The 19355-nt window shown below is 39.6% G+C and overlaps 2 protein-coding genes across 7 annotated transcripts in view; both read right to left on the bottom strand.

Annotated features, from left to right (window-relative positions):
• Positions 1–894, bottom strand: part of TNFRSF11A (TNF receptor superfamily member 11a) — a 30643-nt gene extending 29749 nt beyond the window's left edge. The window contains exon 1 of one of the 3 annotated variants that reach the window (XM_054060205.1): positions 595–894. In XM_054060205.1, the coding sequence (XP_053916180.1) occupies positions 595–654 (60 nt within the window). In that variant the 5' untranslated portion in view covers positions 655–894. The remainder of the gene's footprint in view (positions 1–594) is intronic. The other 2 variants (XM_054060206.1, XM_054060204.1) reach the window with 2 other exon arrangements.
• A 7559-nt stretch (positions 895–8453) lies between these two features.
• RELCH (RAB11 binding and LisH domain, coiled-coil and HEAT repeat containing) overlaps positions 8454–19355 on the bottom strand; it is an 88032-nt gene continuing 77130 nt past the window's right edge. For all 4 annotated transcript variants that reach the window (XM_054057558.1, XM_054057556.1, XM_054057559.1 and 1 more), the window contains 2 exons: positions 16560–16630; positions 8454–10256 (listed from right to left, as the gene is read on the bottom strand). In XM_054057558.1, coding sequence (XP_053913533.1) covers positions 10136–10256; positions 16560–16630 — 192 coding nt within the window. In that variant the 3' untranslated portion in view covers positions 8454–10135. The remainder of the gene's footprint in view (positions 10257–16559; positions 16631–19355) is intronic.

Below are 19355 nucleotides of genomic sequence, written 5' to 3'. Positions count from 1 at the left end.
CCTCCCGGAGCTGCTCGAGGTTTGCCTACTTCTGGGATTGTGGCATGGTTGGAGCGTGAGGGGGTCTGGACCCTGAAAAGCTGTAGCCGGCCTGTAAATATCATACAGGCTCATCCCACGTCTGAGGGACAAGTGCGCTCATGCTCTCCTGAATAAATCTGTTCGGTAGGGTGGAGTCTGCCTTATTTTTACTCTACATGCAAATTATATCCCTCAGCAACCTCACTGCAAATATTTTCTGGTTTCTCACACCCTGCCCTGGGCAGCAGCAGGCTGTTTTCCCTGCAGACCCTTTGGCTTCCTTTGGAGCTTTGGGTTTGGGCTATTTTGATTTTACAGAAGCAAGAGAAGCTTGTGAGACAGGGCGAGCTGCAGGGAGATAAACAAAACTGAAAACCAAACAACCAGAGGGAAGATAAGGCAGGCGAAGTCATTCTGCTCAACCCTGTCCTGCCAGCGCCAGCGGTGCGGGATTCCACGGGCTCTGACTTCACCACCTCCTCCGAGCGATGAGCGAAGAAACAAATGGCCCCAGGTGCGATGCAAGAGTTGCCTTCCCCCTGCTCCAGCTCAGTCCTGGCAGCGCATCCTTACCTGTTTGCCAGCAGCAGCGAGGCAAAGGAGAAGGAGCCAGCAGCCTGACGGGATGGGCATGGCTGTGCGTCCGTCTCTCCCTCCTCCTCTGGCTCCTTTTCCTGCCACCGAAGAGAAACTAGATCCTTCCAGCCAAGCCCCGGAGCTCTGGCAGCAGAGCAAGGCACATTTCAGCTGGCTACTTCTCTTTCTTCCTTTCCTTCCTCTCAGCTACGCGAGGGGAGAAGAGAGAAGAAGAAGAGAGAATCAAGAAAAAAAAAAAAATAGCAGCGCCTGGCTGTAGTTCCCACAGCATTTCCTCACACTGGGTATGCAGGTTTTTTTTTTCCCCTGTTCTTGTCCCTCCCTTTCCTTTCTCCACCCCCTTACAAGAAGTTTAGTCACTATGCCCGCATCCCTCCTCCTGCAGATGGAGATTGCTTTCCCGGTCCTTCTTGGCAGAGACGTCCATCCACCTGGTTCCTACCCAACAGGCTCTACCTTCCCATCTCTCTTCTTTCCCAGCACCTTCACTCTCCGCACATCTGCCCCGTAATCACCTTCTCCTCCTCGCTGCCTCTGGGCATGGCTTTACACTGCCAGAGAACATCTTGGGCATCAACCCTGCATTGGATGGCCTCCCATCTCACTCTCTGATCCACCTTGGCATAACCTCCGTCCTGCTGGCACACGCCCCTGGCACTGGGGCTAACCCTTGCAACTGGTCCCACCCCCTGTCCCATCCTCTGCTCCCACACGACAGCCCTGCGGGTGCCAGCCTCAGCATTTTGGTGCAGCTCAGGGACCCCCCGACTACTTTGCTTTGGCTGATGGTGGGAGCGGACAGATGGAATCTCTGCCAAGGGAAAGAAAAGTGGAAGAGGAGCTTCAGGAGCGCTTCTAAAACACCTTGTGCTGTGCACGGAGTCAGTCCCTGGCATTTCACTTGGAACAGTGAATGCGAAGTGGCCTCCTGCCCCTGCGAAACAGGCGTTGCCGGCATTGCCAACCCAGTAGTGACTGTCTTGCCTGGCAAAAAGAGCTGCAGCTGCTGGCACACCATCCAAACCTGGGCAGAGCTTGCGATGCCCCTCAACTTGTGAAGGGGGCAGGACATGGCAGCACTGATTTTTGGGGGCTGAGGATCTGGTAGAGCCGACTGTGACGTGACACCAGCCTCCCAGCCTCCCTCTGCTCACACAGCACTGTGAAATAAGCTGGGAGCATGCTTCTGACTTGAGCAAATAAGGAAGTTGTTCTTTCACTTGTGTATTTAGATTTAACCCTCGACCAAAGGGAAAAAACCAGATATTTATAAGTTGATCTATGTTTGCAAATAAATAAATAAATTCAAACACAAAAGATGGAGAGGATATTTTAAAAAAAAATCCTTTACCACTGTAGTATGATTTCTGCTCAGAGGAGCAATCCTCAGAGCCAGGGAGCACTTGGCACAGAAATAGCTGCCAAGTTTCTCTCCCATAGCAAGTGTAGAGGGCCTGTCTGCATGGCAAATAAAGCTATGACCTTCACTTCACTCCTACGTTAGTTTTCAGGGGCCATAAAACCAAACCTTTTTAATCTTCCTAAAGTTCCTCTCAACACTTTACATTGTCATTGTCCTCCGCAAGTATTAGGCCCTGCCTGATCTGGGCTCAAACAGGTCTCGGTGCCTACATTCTCCTGGTTGGCCTCCCAGCATGGCATGGCTGTTTGGACACTGGTTGTTCCTACAGGAGTTTGGTGCTCCCTAATGGGATGTGGGGCAAAACAATGTTGCACAATGTGCCTGGCTTAGGGCTAGTAACTGGCCCTCCTGCCCATTGACCTCAAGAAAGGCTAGGGCAAGGGACACTGGTGGCTTTTAACAAGCCATAGAGCTTGCAGTTGCAGTGTCAGAGCCCTGTGGACCTGCCGGAAGAGTCGGGGTCTCACCACACTTGAGCGGACAGGCTACAGCTCTAGTACTGAACAGAAATTGAGTTGGGGGATAGGGGTGGGAGGGACGGCCGTGACACCCAGCTTGCCTACCAGCATGTGCCAGACTTCACTGGGGGCTTTGCAAGGTAAAAAATGAGGCACAGGTAATGTGCTTGGTTGCTGGCAGCAGCACTATTCCTGTTTCCCATCAATCCCGGAGGAAGCCTGGTGAGATGGTGTGGCAGCATCTGGTGGAGATCCTTCTGCCAGAGCCCTGTCCACCAAAAACTCACAGCCTCGTGCTGGCTGGGCTGTTCAGAAGTGTTCATACTTAAGGCACAAGGAAATGTTTCTTTTTAAAAAGAACAGCCTGTTAAGTCTCTTCCCCTTTTTGCATTTAGCACAATACCAAGCCCATAGGCTGTATTTATTTACCAGCTGCTCATTCTAACCACAGATTTACAGGAGAAAACTCACACTGTCATTAGCAGTTACACATATTATCAGCTCCCTCTAAAGGTGTTGAGTAAAGGCTTTGAAGGCACCAAGTAAAACCAAGCCCTGTTCAGCTCAGAGGAGCTCCAGATTGTTCAGGATCACACGCTAGCTTGATTACATCTGCACTTTTCTTGTTCAGGCTGAAATTTCTCTCATTTCCTACCGCTCTGTGAAAACAGTCTCTTTTTGAAAGCGCAGACATTTTCCTCTGAGTTAAATTCTATGTTCCTAAGCCAAAACCCGCAGAAGCCACTACTGGGTGCTTTGCAGTCTTAATTACGTGTTGCAGTAGGTCGCTAAAAACTGAAATGTGAATGCTCAAAAATATGAACTAGGGAATGTATAGGAGAAAGTGCTATCAAGGCTCTTACATTTATTGCATGCATCATTCTATGTAGCATAAGTTAAAACTAAAGATTTGCACCCAGACTGGCTTGTCAGCTTTTTGTTTTATAAGAAGTTATTTTTTTTCTATTATAGAACACAAGGGTTCCTGATACCTCTGCAACACACCTATTTTGAATAAACCTGAAATGCTTGAAATCTGAAAGTTTCAAACTTATGGTGGTGTTCGGGTGCCTCCTGTTTCTTCTCATCGCTGTGACACGCAAGCTTAAACTGGAGTGGCTTTAGGAATGCTCTTTCTAAAGAGACACAAAAAACCCCATGTGCAGGCCTAGAGGTGCGACAGAATGAAAATAGTCACTCATATAATATCAGGATCCCTTCCCTAGTGAAGCCTGCTAGGGAAAACAAGCCGTGAGCACAGCTGACCACTTTACAGGTCTGTGGTCAGCATAGATCACTTCTTAACTCCGTTCCTGAAAAGTGTAAAGTACATACTAAACATTTTAAAGGAAATACAGCATTCAATGTAATACTGCAAGTTTTGTAACCATCTGACAACAAAATCACTTCAGCATCACTGTAAGAATGCACCTTTTCTAGGAGCTTGGATAAATGGTAACTCCCAGGCAAATCCCTGAATTTGACTCCCTTGTTTCCAAAACTTTCAACCTCTAAAGCAAAGATAAAGAATGGTTTTGTGGATACACCAGTCAACCGCATATCTGAACAGCACTGTGTTTACATTCCCAACTACTCCTTCACTTTATCCATGCCACTGAACTCCCCTGCCCCTTGCCTGCACAAGAGGCCCAGCCCTTCCTGATGTTCCATTTCCCCAGGAGGGACAACTAGGAAGCTGTGAATTAAACCTGAGTCTTTGAAATGATATGAAGGAAACCTAGGCAGAGAAGCAAAACTGAAAGACACATTGTTGTACCCCAGGATGTCTTTTCACACTGTACAGGAAGTTGGTGCTTCCATTGCTCTTCTTCTCACACCCTGTTGAGGGAAGGGAGGGTGAGGTGAAGGGTTTTGTGGGATCTGGATCAACATTTTTCTTCAACTAGATGTCATAAAGGTTGGTTGGGATTTTGCACTCTGAACTAAATACAGGCTTTGTAAATATAAGCACCTGCCTCAGCAGGTGAGTGAGAAACAGTGCGTGTGCAAAGTTAGAATTCTAGGAAGGAGCCTTCTAGATCAGAAGGAAGCCTTGTGGGGCAGGTGGGTCACAGTGCAGGTTCTGGGGTATCAGCAACTCATGCACAGAGTCCGTCAGGGGGCCAAGGAGAAAGGCGGCTTCCAGCTGCCACATCATGCACCACACACGGAGAGGGTCCTACTAGATGATCTGTTATCTGGGGCTTTCTACACTGGGCTAAAGAGAAAAAATGGTAGAAAAATATCTGAACAGTTTTAGCAGAGGAACTCAAATTTCTGTTGAGGTGTCTGCCTGTTAAATAAATTTTTAAAAAATCTATGATTTACTAAAAAAAAAAAAATTGTACAGAAAACCAGGCTATCAACTTGAAAATGTTTTCTTCCTGTGAAATGCATGTTTCCGCAGCAGATTATTGCTCAGTCTCCTTGAGATTCTCAAACACACCAATATTTTTCATGACAGAGCAACTGTGAAGCAGCTCCTTAGTCACATTGGTGTGGTTTGCAAAACACACCTTTTACAATCCCACAAAAATGTACCAGTGCTGAATTCTTGTTAAAAAAACTGAAGTTTGCAGCATTCTAAAGGAAAAAAAAAACCCAAAGAGCTCACAACCAGCTAACGTGTCAAATATTTTAAGTAGGTACAAAGACACATTGAACAGATAGGTTATCAGCAAGCACTGCGGCAGTAAGGATGCGTACATACTTCTGGAAGGAAATACAAAGTTCTGGTGAATTTTGAACTTTGAACATTTGTCCATTCTTATAAGAAATACCGACCAATATAAGACTTAAGTCTTACATTCATCCTTAGGACAAGACCAGTATTGCCACTAACTGGGGAGCTTGTGCTGCCCAGAATACACCTCAAACTCCATCCTGCCTTGAGATTAGTCTTTACGGGTGGCAAACACCCAACCCACCTCCACCGCAGGAGGACTGTGACTGTAAGTCCTTTGAAACACAGTGCAACACCCCACCCCCACAAAGCCACCCTGTCATTTCATCTAACAGCACACTTAACGATCTTGAACTTCTTTGAAAACTCACCGGAATATTAAGATGATTCATACTTGGATCAACGGAGTACATTCATCACTCAGCAAAGGATCAAATCTAAATTAAACCTTATTGCCTATTAAACACTACAGCTGCTTCTTCCCTGTCCTCACTTCCCGATCCTCTTGCAGCATATTTAAAAGGCAGGTGTAACGCACCTGGCGGAATGACAAGCAAGATCCTACAAGGCACGTACTTCACTACAGTTGTTGTAATTTCAGTAAGACTCCCTTCGTACTGCCTCCACCTCATTTGCAACCGAAGCTGAAGAGGTTTCTCAGGTTCTCTGGGGAATGGGAAAAATCCCCATTAAAGCGCAGGGCAAAGAGCAGCAGGATGAGACCATAATCACAATAATTTTAGGAATGGCAACACTTAAATACACTGCACACAGCCCTGGTTTTATGCACACGGTATTTATATTGTACAATAAAAAAGGTATCTGCCTCTGTGGGATAGAAAAATTGCAGGTTTGGGTGTGGATCAGCCTGAAACACAGTGAATAAGGGACATTGTGAGGAGCACATGCAATACCAGTGCTGGGAAACGACCCAGACAGATCACTGTCATGGTGTTGGCCCTTTACAACAATTTGCGAGTCACCTTTTCAAGTCACTGATTTCTACAGTAGAACTGCTCACAGTCAAAGTTTCTAGGAACTATAAATCTTTCGTCTAAGGAAGCCTTTCGCTACTGTGGAAGTATAATAGAAGTTCAAGCTCAGCACATAGTGTAGATGTCTCCAGAGATAAAGTCCGTTTACCACTCACTTGCCCATTACAAACTCCACAAGCAGGATTATCTTTTCTTGCAGCTTACTTATGAGCATGAAACCTGACAGCAATAAACTTAAGGCAGAACATTTTAGAAACAGCTTCTCTGGAAAATGATTACTCATTCATGGTACTCATGGAGATCCGTTAACACATGATAAACTAGCATACAGTACTAAAATCCAGGTCTTGATTAGTCTAGTGCAACAAAAGCACTCCTCCATGCCTTTGTTGACCAATTCTACAGTCTAAAACAAATCAGCCACATACCTGAACGTGTTTGCTGGAAATGTTAGCCAAACCCACCCAGTAAACCACCAAACCAGCTTCCTTGAAGTCTTGCTGCCTGCACCAAGCTGCAATTCTGTAATTTATTATCATTTGTAAGAAATTCTGTGATTCTGCTTAGGATCAATGCTGTGCCCGTCAGCTTGCTCTATCAGCATATTAATGATTTTCTATTCTGGGAATCGTTGTGGGCACTTTGTTGTTCACTTAAATATCAGTAAGTTTCACATAGGAAATGACTTAAAACATTTGGAATCCATGATACCCACCTTTAGAAATGGCACTAAAATGTAAAACCACTTACTCCTGGAACAGAAAAATGTCATCAACATTGTCACAGCAGCGAGAACAGAAATATTCCACACTTCTGCTTTTTTCTGCATCATTTTGAATCATCTTATCCACATGTAGCAATTAATTCTCACAATAGATTACAAAAACTCCTCCCTTGTTCTTCACAACAGACCTTTTTCATGGAAAAATTCTGTCTTTCAGTCGTAACATTTCAATTTGCAAACATCTGCTTCCTCATTTCCTTTAGCTATTAATCCCTTTAAATAGTGCTTTTAGTTCTCCTAACCAGAATATACTTTTGGTTACAGCAATAGCAGCATTTTTTTCTCTTCTTGATGCAAAATGGGAGTGGGAAGAGAATTACAGAAGAACATGCTGCTTTTCTTGAAGAGCTCCCTTTGTTCATCTTGATTAGAAGAGTACTTTCCCTCATTTGATTTACAGTTTCAGAAAACTACCTCTTTCTGAACAAAATATATTTGCATCAGTCAGCCTTATGCTTAACCTCCAGAAAACATATTTAGATTATGAAAACTCATTCAGGCAGTTCTGTACCTGCAGATCATGGATCATCTTCCCTCAGGAGTGCAAGAGTCAACCATACAAAGGTTCAGAAATTTCAGTAGAGGCAGCACAAGACCATAACACGTTCCCTGTTTAAAGCCAATGAGTTGTAGAAGTTCAGGCAGAGCTACTAAAGCCATCACTCTGGGATTTAGTTTTGATTGTTTCTTTCTTTCCAGAATCCTTATTTTGGAAAATCATAAGCAACTGAAGATAACACTTTGGGGGATTAATTGCTTTCCATGCTGGATATTCAATTATTCTTTTAATGAAGCATTTTCTCCCCAAAGGTTTACTTAAATTGTTTTGTATAACAACAGGAGGAAAAAGTAATTCTGGCAATTTTTTTCTTTAAAAAAATCTGGCTTCTCCTTCCCGCTCCTGAATGCTACAGTGCAATAGCTAGAAAGAAAAAAAAGCCCTATCTGGGCAAGGATGCTACATTTATACTAACAAACTAGAGCCTTTTCCCATCACCATCCATAGTTAAATTGCCATCAAAGTTTTTTTGCTTGTGGCAATTAGCAGGTTTCCAAACACCTTCTGAAGTTCAGTGTGGGCTAAGAGCCACTGTCACAGCCAGCCTGAGGGCAGCTGCCCTGCCCTGGAAAGTAGGAGTTTAACCATAGAGAAGTCATTTCGGTCTCATGATTGCAGAGCTGTCTCTGGCACTGCAACTACTGGAGCAGACATAGGGGGAAAAAAAAAAACACCAACAAAAAACAACCTAAAACAAAAGAAGTGTGGCACAGGAGAGGAGAAGACCCCACATGAAAATGGCAATGACTAGGAGCCAGAGTGAAACAGGCACCTTGAGGTGGGAAATTTAGCCATTTCAGTCTACCATCTGCTCCACGAAAAAAAACAAGCTAAGGCTAAAGAACTTCTGCACATCAGACCTCTCTTCTGTAACAGCCGGTTTGATGTGGTAAATCTTTTTCAGAGACCAGAAGTAACAAGACAAGGCAGGTATACAAAACTTTTTATTGACAACAGAACAATAGGGAGGAACGTCACCACTTCCCATTCCTCAGGAATGTCTCCATTTCACAGTCAGTCTGCTATAAGTATACTTTCATGGTAACAAGCAACACGAAGGCATGGAGCTGCCTGTCATCTCAAGAAAAATGTTTCATCAGTGCAGTGTAAAGGGACTGGCAGTGTGCAAGGGTGCAGCAGGCCCTGTCACAACACAAACACGGCAGGCAACCATATATACAGAGCCAACAGGCACAGAGATGAAGCAGTCGGAAGCCTCGAATTACCTCCATTATTTCTATGAGGGCGATACCTAAAGCGCTGCTCCATCCATATTCTCTTTCAGAAGTGAATACTTTTTTCCTGTTACTCCTTTATCTTCCCCTGCCCTCAAAGATGTTAACACTACCAACTGAATGGTACCGTGTCAGAGAATGCCCGAGCTTTTGTATTTTGCTACCTCATACCAGTTCATGCATGCACTTGAGTTTAGTTTCAGAAGCTTACATTGACATAATGAAGGGGGAAAAAAAAAAAGAAGTGCTGCATAAGAATAAAAAATAAAAGGATTTAGTTGTTAATGCTTCCTTGATAACAAAAATATTTGGTAGTTGTTGAAGATACTCCTTGCAATATCATTTTTATGAAGTATGTAATGCAGTCTACGTAACATTTTAAAGAAACTGCATGTGAAATTCTTAACATAATTTCAAATATTCTGAAATTACATTTGAACTGAGATTCAATATAAACAAAATATCTTAATTTTAGCTCACACAGAACTGCATGCTGAATGCAAAATGAAAGCACTCTTTATCCTGCATAATTTTTCTCTGCCTGCAGAACTGTACTGGGACCCTGTGTAGTAGCTTATACATTTATTAACGATTATTCATTTATCATGTTTTTCCTTTACGTAGTGGATGTGCTTCTGGATGAGTAGACTGGTTGTTAAAGTGCTTTAAAATAAAACAGAAACCCCAACAAAAGAAAACATCCCTTGAAAAAACACAACAGATGTAAGAATTTTATCTGAAGGACTTTGTACAGCATTTACAACGTCAGCACAAAGCATCTGAAACATCAGCATTCCCTGCAGACTGATGCAGTGCAAGCAGTCTCATACATTAGATACTGCAATTCCTCTGGATTCAAGATGCACAATACTTACAAAAACAACCCTAGAAGCACAGACAAATGCTGGTGGCTCTTCCTCTTCTTTTTAGAAACATAATAAAAAAAATCTGCATTACTCTTTCATAATTTAAATACATAAGTAATCTCCACTTTTATTACTTCATGACAATGACTTCAAATTTACATTATTTTAAGTACCGTCATAATAGCTCCATGTATAATACAGATATTTGCTGATATCCTATCAGAAAATAAAAAAAAACCCCTTCCACTACATAAAAAAAATATGCTGGAAAGACAAGAACACAGAACAGGGACTTGGTACAGACTATGATTTCAGTTTTATATCAATCACAGTTAACCCAAAATTAACAGATACACAGCGATATTCAAAAGCAGTGCAAATATCTTTGGAGGTTAGAATAAAATTATACTACAAGAACATAAGACAGAAGAAATTAAAAGGCAAGTACTTCAAGTACAGGAACCAGTCTCTGTGAGGTCCATCTTAGTGTTAGCTGGAAGTTCCTTTTCCCATCTTACTTCTTCCTCTGAAACACATTAGCCAACATTGCGCCTGATGTAGTCAGCTGGCCCATTTTGTTCAAAAACTTGGTCTTTGTATCTTCGCTCACAAGGCTCGCTGCAATCGACATCGAGCTGGGAAAGTAAAAAATATAGTAGCATAAGACTACAAAGGAAAAGAAACCATGGTGCCATTGTTTAATAAGCAACTGAATGGTCTTGGCATTTTAGAGTCTTCGAGATCACAAGACCAGTCCATCATGAAGAACTGAAAAACCATCAGCACTAAGACCAAATACACGCTGTTAAATGGATTATCACGCTCTCACAGTCCTAGTGAAAAGTCGTAAGCTATTTTTATGCATACCAGTTGTTACTACCTTTAGAAGTCACCACATGAGTATTTGTTAACTATTTGGCAACTGCTCTAGTGACAAATGCCTCTGAGAAAGATTGGCTTTACCTTCTCAATAGAAATGTCAATCCTCATTTATTTAATGCAGGAACAACAGTACCTGTTCAGACCAAGGATCTATCTAGCCCAAGTATCCTGCCTCCAACAGTGACCATTAGCAGATACGTAGGGAAGAGTAAAAGCAAGGTAAGTACAAAACAGTGATGACTCTCCTTAATTTTCAACTCTCTTATTTTCCAAATATTTCCACCTGAGCTGAATTGAAATTTGGTGTGGACTGTCCATCTACAAACTCCCAATAAGTCTTTATTTCATACTACCTGTTCAGCTTTCTCTTCAATTACCTTGTAAATCTCTTGTAAACCCTACCCTTCCCGGGGTAAAGAGCCTTCTCCTCCTGGTTGGTATGAATGTGACTCCTACTACCTTTGCTCGAGTGTTCCTACTTCAGATGTACTAGAGAAGACAACGGAGAGCCCACAGTTTTCCCACAAACTGGACTAGAAGGAACAACCCAATCAATGCTGAACCTACAAGATGCTACAAGTCTGAACAACATGTTAAAAAATTATCCAAATGCTGCAAAATTAAATGATTTTATTTTATTTACAGCATTATCAGTGAGCTCAACTTCAGATATACGTAACTGTTTAGCATAGTAGGAGTAATTTGTCTCTAGACAGAGTGCAACATGGTAAGTCTAAAATAGCGGGAATATTAATAAATATTCCATACTTCTATATTTGTAGCTAAAATTGCAAACATATTTTTTCAACATTAGACAGAGACAATTCTACCAAACATTTTCTCCCTTGTGAGCTCAGCATGGACTCTGCATTTCAAAATCATACCAAAGATCATGAGATCTGTCTTACTGGCACAGGCCAGCTTCCAGGAACTGACTTTCCAGTCTGCAAGGTTATAGAAAGTTCTGTTAGAATTTATGCATCAAGACAGGTCAAACTGAGGTTAACTACGAATTGCTTCAACAGAATTTGAATTATTTCTTCAAAGGTAGCAGGAATGCAATTTTTCCCATTTCATACCACAAAGGAAGGCACTTAGCGGTAACAAATTCTGATTCTTTTTAAACATAGTATTTGAAAAAAAAAAAAGGGAAGCTTCTCACTAAAGCTGTACTGTGGATTTACAGATAGCTTAACTGTATGCTAACTATATTCCCTCAAATGCATCCTTCCACCCCTTCTACATTTTAAGCTGAAGTGACTCCCTGTCTTTGCATTTCCACAGTGTCTAATACACCTAGATCCTTGAAGGGGCTTTTGGTACGTCTTACACAGCATACCCAAAAGTATCATAAAACACACTCTTAGGTATTTTTTTCAGTACATCTCCTATTAATGGAACACATTATTTAAATCATTCATCTAATTTTAAATCTTATTATTAGTTGATATTTTCTGAAAGCTGTAAAATTCATCATTACCCAACATTTAGTGTCTAAGCACCATTTTTCTCAAAGTATGATGTCTGAATTTTCAGTAAAGTTTAAATTTTGAAAATTGTTCTCAGGTTATATTTCTTTTTCAGACAATGTCTGATACAAAAGTTATCTAAATGATAGTTAAAAAAAATAATATTATTATTCATTTTAGCAGCCAGTGATGAAAATATATAGCTGGTTTGAAATGATGTATAAACTTTTTAAGTGAAATATTTCTTTCAGGCACAATCATAGAATCAGAATCACCAGGCTGTAAAGGACCCATTGGATCTTCGAGTCAAACAATCACATAGATTGATTAAGCATCTGTAGTCACCTGGGGAACTGCATATTTTTGGTTGATAAAACTTAGCAGGTAAGTTCCTGCTATTGTAAGATGGATTTCTTGTGCAATTTTCTTTGATTTCATGATAAAGCAAGGGCATATAAATTACGTAAACACTTTACACTCACTATCAGCTGATTAACAACAAGAAGCTATTCCAGCCCACGATGTATCCTAGAGTTATGTATAACTTGGGAAAATGAATGGGAAATATAGTTAAAAAAAAAAGCCTACCAACTGGCAACAAACCTGTAGTTTTAAACAAACTGTGGTGTCATCATTCTAATGATCCTAAATAAGTTTGAGGAAAATCAGGAAATGTTCAAATGTTCAATTGTTTCAAAACATTTTTTTTTGGTCATATCAACCACCCAATATTAAAAACTGAAAGTTGAGAACTGGAGTGTCCAGAAGTTGATGTTTTCATGTAAATGGTTTTTTTTTCACATTTATGTTACTGTAAAAAGAAAGATAATCAACAACACTTGGCACACTTAAAAGTTTAAATATGCCCCAAAAGTATTTCGATTCCTATACAAACTGATCATTTAAACATAGCAATGAGTGATATGCAATCAAATAATTTTAAAAAGAAAAAGGTGCCAAAAAACAAACCCACAAATAAAACTAATGTGTAAACATCAAATTTTTGACAAGTGTGTAGATGAATTACATGCTATGCAGTTCTGTCTGTCACATGGGGAAGCTTTACGCCAAAACAAACATTCATGCTGGACATTTTATAAAAATCAGTTTGTTACACAAGTTGTTACTCAAGATTGAAACACCTCGTTAATTGCTAAAGAAACTGTTTAACAGAAGTACCTATCCAATATTTAAAAAGGAAAAAAATTTTTTAAACAACAGAAGGCAACCAACAGCATCTTATGATTGGGTTTGCATCCAGTGTTATTTTTGTGCATGCATTCTCATGTTGTTAACAAAAATCATTAATTTGTCCCCTAGTTCCATTTAAATATTCAGGCAAATATACATTTAACACTGAAATTAGGAACTGAAATAACCATGAAAAAGGAGATATTCATGTATATGTAAAGGCCATTTCTTCAGTGGTAAAATATTTTGTGTTCATTTCGTACAGTAAAAAATTGCAACCATAGCCTAATTCTGAATAAGAAAGGGGAAGACTAATTAAAGAACAAAGGAACAAATCAAAAATACTTATCCTTTTCAAATCTTTCAGCGGTTGCATTCTAAAAGACTGGATGTTGTACCATGTTTGCATTTATCTGCTTCTGGAATGGCCTAATAGGACTAACTGTGATTTCAAAATATTTTTCTAAGAGGGATTTTAAGTAATACTGACTTCTTGCATATAGGTTAACATGTCTGCACTGATAGTAGCTAAAGCAAGGTAAGTCTAAATTCTACGTAAAAGTCGATCACTCAAACTCTAGTGATGCAGTGAACAGTGCTGATGAACTAAATAGGTTAAAACATTTGAGAGGCAAAAGCACACATTTGAAAAAAAAGGAATAATTAAAAATCCTGTCCAACTGAAGAGTACCACTTCAGAATTAGAAAGAGCTCAGGCAAGGAATTTTGTATCATAACCTTAGGTTTCACAGCTCAGTTACAAGTAAGATAATGAAAATCCTTAAGGTTAAGATTAGTGGTGTTCTTTAAAGAGACTAGTCTGATATTGTGCACCTTTGCTGCATCCTGAGAGAAAAAAAAAAAATCTTTCAGAAATCATTTGCCTGAGTAGGAATCAGTTTCATATTTTCTAATGATCTCTTCTAAAAAATTGTTAAGAAGCTGCTCAAGAAATGATAGATTAATTTACTTCAGGAAAACACTGATCAGGCATGAAAGTCATATTTAGACATATATACTGCTTTTACTTTTTTCTTTACCAAGTCAGAGTCTGAGGTGGTAGCTTTTTTATTACACAAAGAATTAAAATGAAAATGCAAAAGAATATTGGTCAATTTGTAGATAAAAAAAGTCCTTAAAACCCAGCCAGAGGAAATATTTGCAAAGTAATAAATGCCCATGTATGTAACTGATTCATCAGAATCAACTTGTTAGTCAAAATATGAAGTTGTTGCTTATGTGGAGGGGTGCCCTGCTGCACAGGTTGGTTCGTGAGAGTTTACAGCAATTTGTTAGCATCAGATTTGCAAAAAGAGTCTGGCTGTTAATTCTGCCTAATCATAATTACCTATTGCGTATCTACTATGCAAGGTACATCGTATAGGGAGCATCTTGATAAAATTAATACTTGCAAAAAGTAGGATGGGTCCAACAGGGCAACTAGCAAATTTCTTTCTTGACAAGAATTATTATTTCTAGGCTCTTCTCCAAGGAAATAGTTGGCTTAAGTACTAGTCTTTAATATAACCAAAGGCAAGCTAACTATTCACCATTCTTTAAAACTAAAAAGCAAATGTGCAGCAGCTTAAGAATCTGAAGGACACAGGATGGGAGTGGGCGTTCAGAGTATGGCTGTTGGGGGACACATGCGTATGCGTGCCAGAAAGCTCCATTTAAGAGAAGGCAGAAAGAATAAGGGCAAAAATACAAAGCTTGAGGAAGTAACACAGTGAAGCCCTCGGGAAAAACAGCAGCACGATTGAACGCATTTTTTGGTTCTTCACTGACTGGCTATTTAGGTTGCAAACAAGGAATATGCCTTGGAGAGATTTAAGTCTTATAACCCTGTTCTTACTAACTAATATGTCAAAGAAATACCTATTTAGTAATGAAAATAGACACTCAATTGGAATATGCTTAGTTAGTACAGTCTCTACTTGATAACATTGCCACATGAACGTGAAAAAGGAAACAAGGTGACTTGACAGCACATTCTTCAGATCTTAAAGGTTTTATATTTCTTCTCCGTCAGACAGGAATTCTATATGACTAGGTAGAACCAACTGCCTTCTTAGAACAGATGAACTATGACTGTGATGTCATAGTTGTGACTGAGCCTGGAGAATTTTAGTCTTAAAATTATTCCACTTCCAAAGTCTATAAAGTTCATTTCTAGTACACCTTTAAGAATTCACCTGATGCTCATGTCTCAAATGAGTCCAGTTCTTATTACATGTCATTAATTTTCAACTACGTCAGTAAGCAGGCTAATTACTACTGGTAAAGCCTGAGATTTCATTCGGTGCATGAAAGACTGCATCTTCTTCCACAGTCTCTTCTGTTCAACTCTTCTACACTTTTCCTATTTCAGTTGTTCTCAAACTACCAGCTGCTTCCAGAATTTCACCTGAGCTCTTTCAAGAAGTAAATTCCATCCATTTCTTACAGACATGGGAGCACAACATAAACAAGTTCCAGTAATTGTCTTGACTCCTATGGCAAGGTATCAGGATTAAGGACACATCCTCTCTCAGATACCTACTGTTTCTTCTCAAACTCTTCCTGACAACACCGCTAAGGATTTATTAAGTTATATGATAATCCATGAGATGTTACCTGCTGGTATGCCATTCCAGACAAGAAGCAAACAAAAGAACACATACACATCATCATAAAGCTGCTTAGTTTTCCAGATTTGTGGCTCTGTTAGCTTCTTTTGTTATAAGGAGAGAGAGATATCACACACACCACCACTTCTACTGCACGAGGCAAGGTGATGCACACACACCATGTATCTGATGCCTCACTGGAGAGCTGGCTTTAATGTGCATTTGCAGAATGCATGTTTTACTCAAGTGCAACACAGTTAGCATTTTCCTAAAGCCAACATATTTACTAAACAGTGTTTTCACACAGACAGGTTAGTTTATGCACTGGAGAAACTATTTGCATCTGCACTGGTCACATGCAAAGCCAGGAGCTGGCAGTAGGTCACTACCATAATGAAAACAATTCCTTCAGCCTGCAGGCCCCTCTCATGCAACAGGCTTGCAAGATGTGTGCCACGTGCATTGCTCTAAGCACTCAGTCCAAGCACTCCCTGCATTCTCAGATTTAGGACAGAAATTCTTTTACTGCTTTAAATGGATAAAAAAATAAGAACAAAGTAACATGGGAAAATAAGAACATAATTGCTAGGATACAAACAAAAATGTGTTGTCTTGTGTTTTATGCTGCAGACAGAAACAACCACAAACTGAATTAAAGTTCCTAAAACCTGCTTTTAAATACAGAATATGTCAGTGCAGGATTTCTTGTTTCAAGCCTTGGACACCATTATGGTATAGACACTGCAGAATATTAATGTGGAGGCACAGAAAGATGTGGAAGCCTTACCCCTGTGGTTCTTGGACGGTCTTGTTTTCCACTTTCTGTTCACACTCTTTTATCATGGAGCTTAAAATAACCTAAGACACATAAGGAAGAGAGACATATCAATTTTTTTCTTTTGCATTAACACTTCATACAAAATCTACTTTGCAACAAATTCTGACATTAGCAGAACTGTTTAAAAGTTCTCAGTTATTTTTCAACTGCATTCACATTCCAGCTACTTGATAATCCCTTGTGGCTAGAAACAACAAAACCATTCAAAATATTTTAAGGAAGAAAATATTTTTTGAAATAGCTAAAGGAGTTCAAAACTCCCTCCTGTTTCCCTTGGCTTTTTAAAGTAGAGCTAAAGTAAAACTCACTTCTGTGACACACTTCCTTATCTTCCCTTTGCCGAACAATACTTGTATTTATTAGCAATTAACTTTGACATACATTCATTCACCTTCCCTCTATTTTCCTTGAGGGAGTTTTCAAGTATCTTTTAAAATGTGTATCTTTACCAACATTATGCATGAAAGAAAAAGCAAGGAAAAGAAAAGAAAAAAGTGTGATGGCATCCTGAGACAACAACTTAATGGAAAGGAAGTGCTAAAGCAAACTTAGGAACACTTCACTGGTGTCTTTCGGGGTTTCTAAGAATTAAAGCTATTTTCCTTTACTTTAACAGTTGCAGCATTAAAGGTTTCTACAGAATATTTTAGACTAAACATGCCCCCACACTGACATTTTACATTTCTCCAGCATACCAAAAATAAAGGAATGTTCCACAATAGCAGGCTTTGAATAAAATCATTGGACAGGTACATAACTCTCTGCCTACAATACTGCTTTTACACAGAAGCATTTGGAATACTTCGGCAAAACAGTTGCAATGTAGAGTGTGAAACTACATAAATGGAAACTTTCTTTGCCCATAGCTCAGGACAAAGCTAAGAACTTTCTCTGAGACACTAAACTTAAAATCTCAAAGCTGCAAACCACTATAATTAGTAGTGTCTTACCATGAATAGATGTAATAAAGGAAAAAACCTAATTTGAATCTCTAAAATACACATCAGTTACTAATGGTTACTACCAAGGGATAATTATTTTGAAATGTATTTATATACATAAACAAGCCAGTTTCTGTCAAATTCCTACTAAACAACTGCCACACAAAATATCTTTTAAAAGCATTTATTACCCTGATAAGATCTGGCCTGGTCTGCAGATCTGTGCCACTGTTCACTTCATTCCTCAAAAATTACTACTTACACATTTGAAAGAGTTTGGGTAGCAGGTGTTGCATACCCTCTAATGTTTCAGAAAGCAGCATTCAAACCTGTACGAGTCTAGCAGGACTACAACTCTTACTGCTAAATTTGCTGTCCTTCATTTGCATAAAATATTACACAAGTAATTAAACTCAGGAGCCTAGATGAAAAAGAGAACGGCATTCAGAAGAACTCCAGTGAAAAAGCAACCCTTTCTATATGTATCAAAAGTAAACTGAAAGTTCCAGGGACAGCAACCATAATTTTTGCTTCTTAGCATGTGCATTGTTAAACCCGTACACTGGAGCATGTCTACATTTTTGTACATCCAGCTGGATCTAGATATTCCAAATATCAACAATATTAAGTTTTGATTGGGTGGGGGGAGGGGAATTATTCAGCAAAGACCTAGAATCATTTGAATACTGGGATGGATCTCCCATCCATTGCACAACTCCTTCTGGGAAGGCTGCATAATTCTTGGATGAAGCAGAGCAATTCTTTCCTCTTTCCCACATTAATTTGTCTTAAAGTTCAGGGTGAAACAGAGGAAAGGTATAAATATAGTATCATATGGCAATTTCACATTATGATATTGCACGTATTGCTCACACCTATTCCCTTGGGTTCTCTTTGTTTGGTCATTGGTTTAACTATGAAATAATTTATACCTCCTTTGAGGAAGACATTTTAGAAATATTTAAGAGACATAATGCTTAAGCATTGTAAGCAATACTGCGGATGGACTAAATATTTTTATCAAGTACTGATTATACCTCACTAGCATGCAACTCAAAACACAATTATTTTGAAAATAATAGAAGGCAAGTGGAGAAGGGAGAAGAAGGTTCTTGACATGGAATTAGATACACTGGCAAAGTGTTTGAAATGTCGGCACAAGGCAAAATGTTTATTTTGAAGATGAGAGGGTCTGGCTTAAATGCCCAGCTTGCACTTCTGTTTATATAAATGAACGGAAATATGCAGGATAAGTTGTAAATAAGTGTCTGACAGGATCAAAAGCAAATTCCACAAATGCTACATTTCCAGGATGAATATAAATTCTATTCTGATGTTAGAGCCACAAGAGCCAAGACTTTGAAAGAAAAAATGTGGTCTTGTAATTGATATGCCATTTGAATTGTGAATAACACTACAATGACCAAAATAATGAAAAAAAAGGTTAACGTCTAACTATTTGAATCAGCAAATCACATTTACTTCAGAAAATATAATTTTGAAACAGTAAGCTTGAAAGACAGACACTAGAACTATCTGGGCCTCAGAAATCTCCCCTACAAAAATGCTCTTGTACCAAGAAGCTGATGAAGCATCACATTTCCACTTCCACAGTAAACACTGTAGGGAGTTTTCTCATCCACTGAAGCAGGAATAAGCACTTTTAAATTTATATTTCTCTCTGGCTATAAAAAACAAAGCACTTTGTCTTATGGCTGAAGCCAATCAATCACATTGATACAGATCTTGGAAAAGGAGGACTGAGAGTTTTCTTTACTTACTTATTTTTAATCCTATTTAAGGT

Source organism: Cuculus canorus, chromosome 2, assembly GCF_017976375.1.
Source record: "Cuculus canorus isolate bCucCan1 chromosome 2, bCucCan1.pri, whole genome shotgun sequence".
Lineage (NCBI taxonomy): Eukaryota > Metazoa > Chordata > Aves > Cuculiformes > Cuculidae > Cuculus > Cuculus canorus.
Note: the sequence above shows the minus strand (reverse complement) of the source record. Positions and strands in the feature narration are given on the sequence as shown.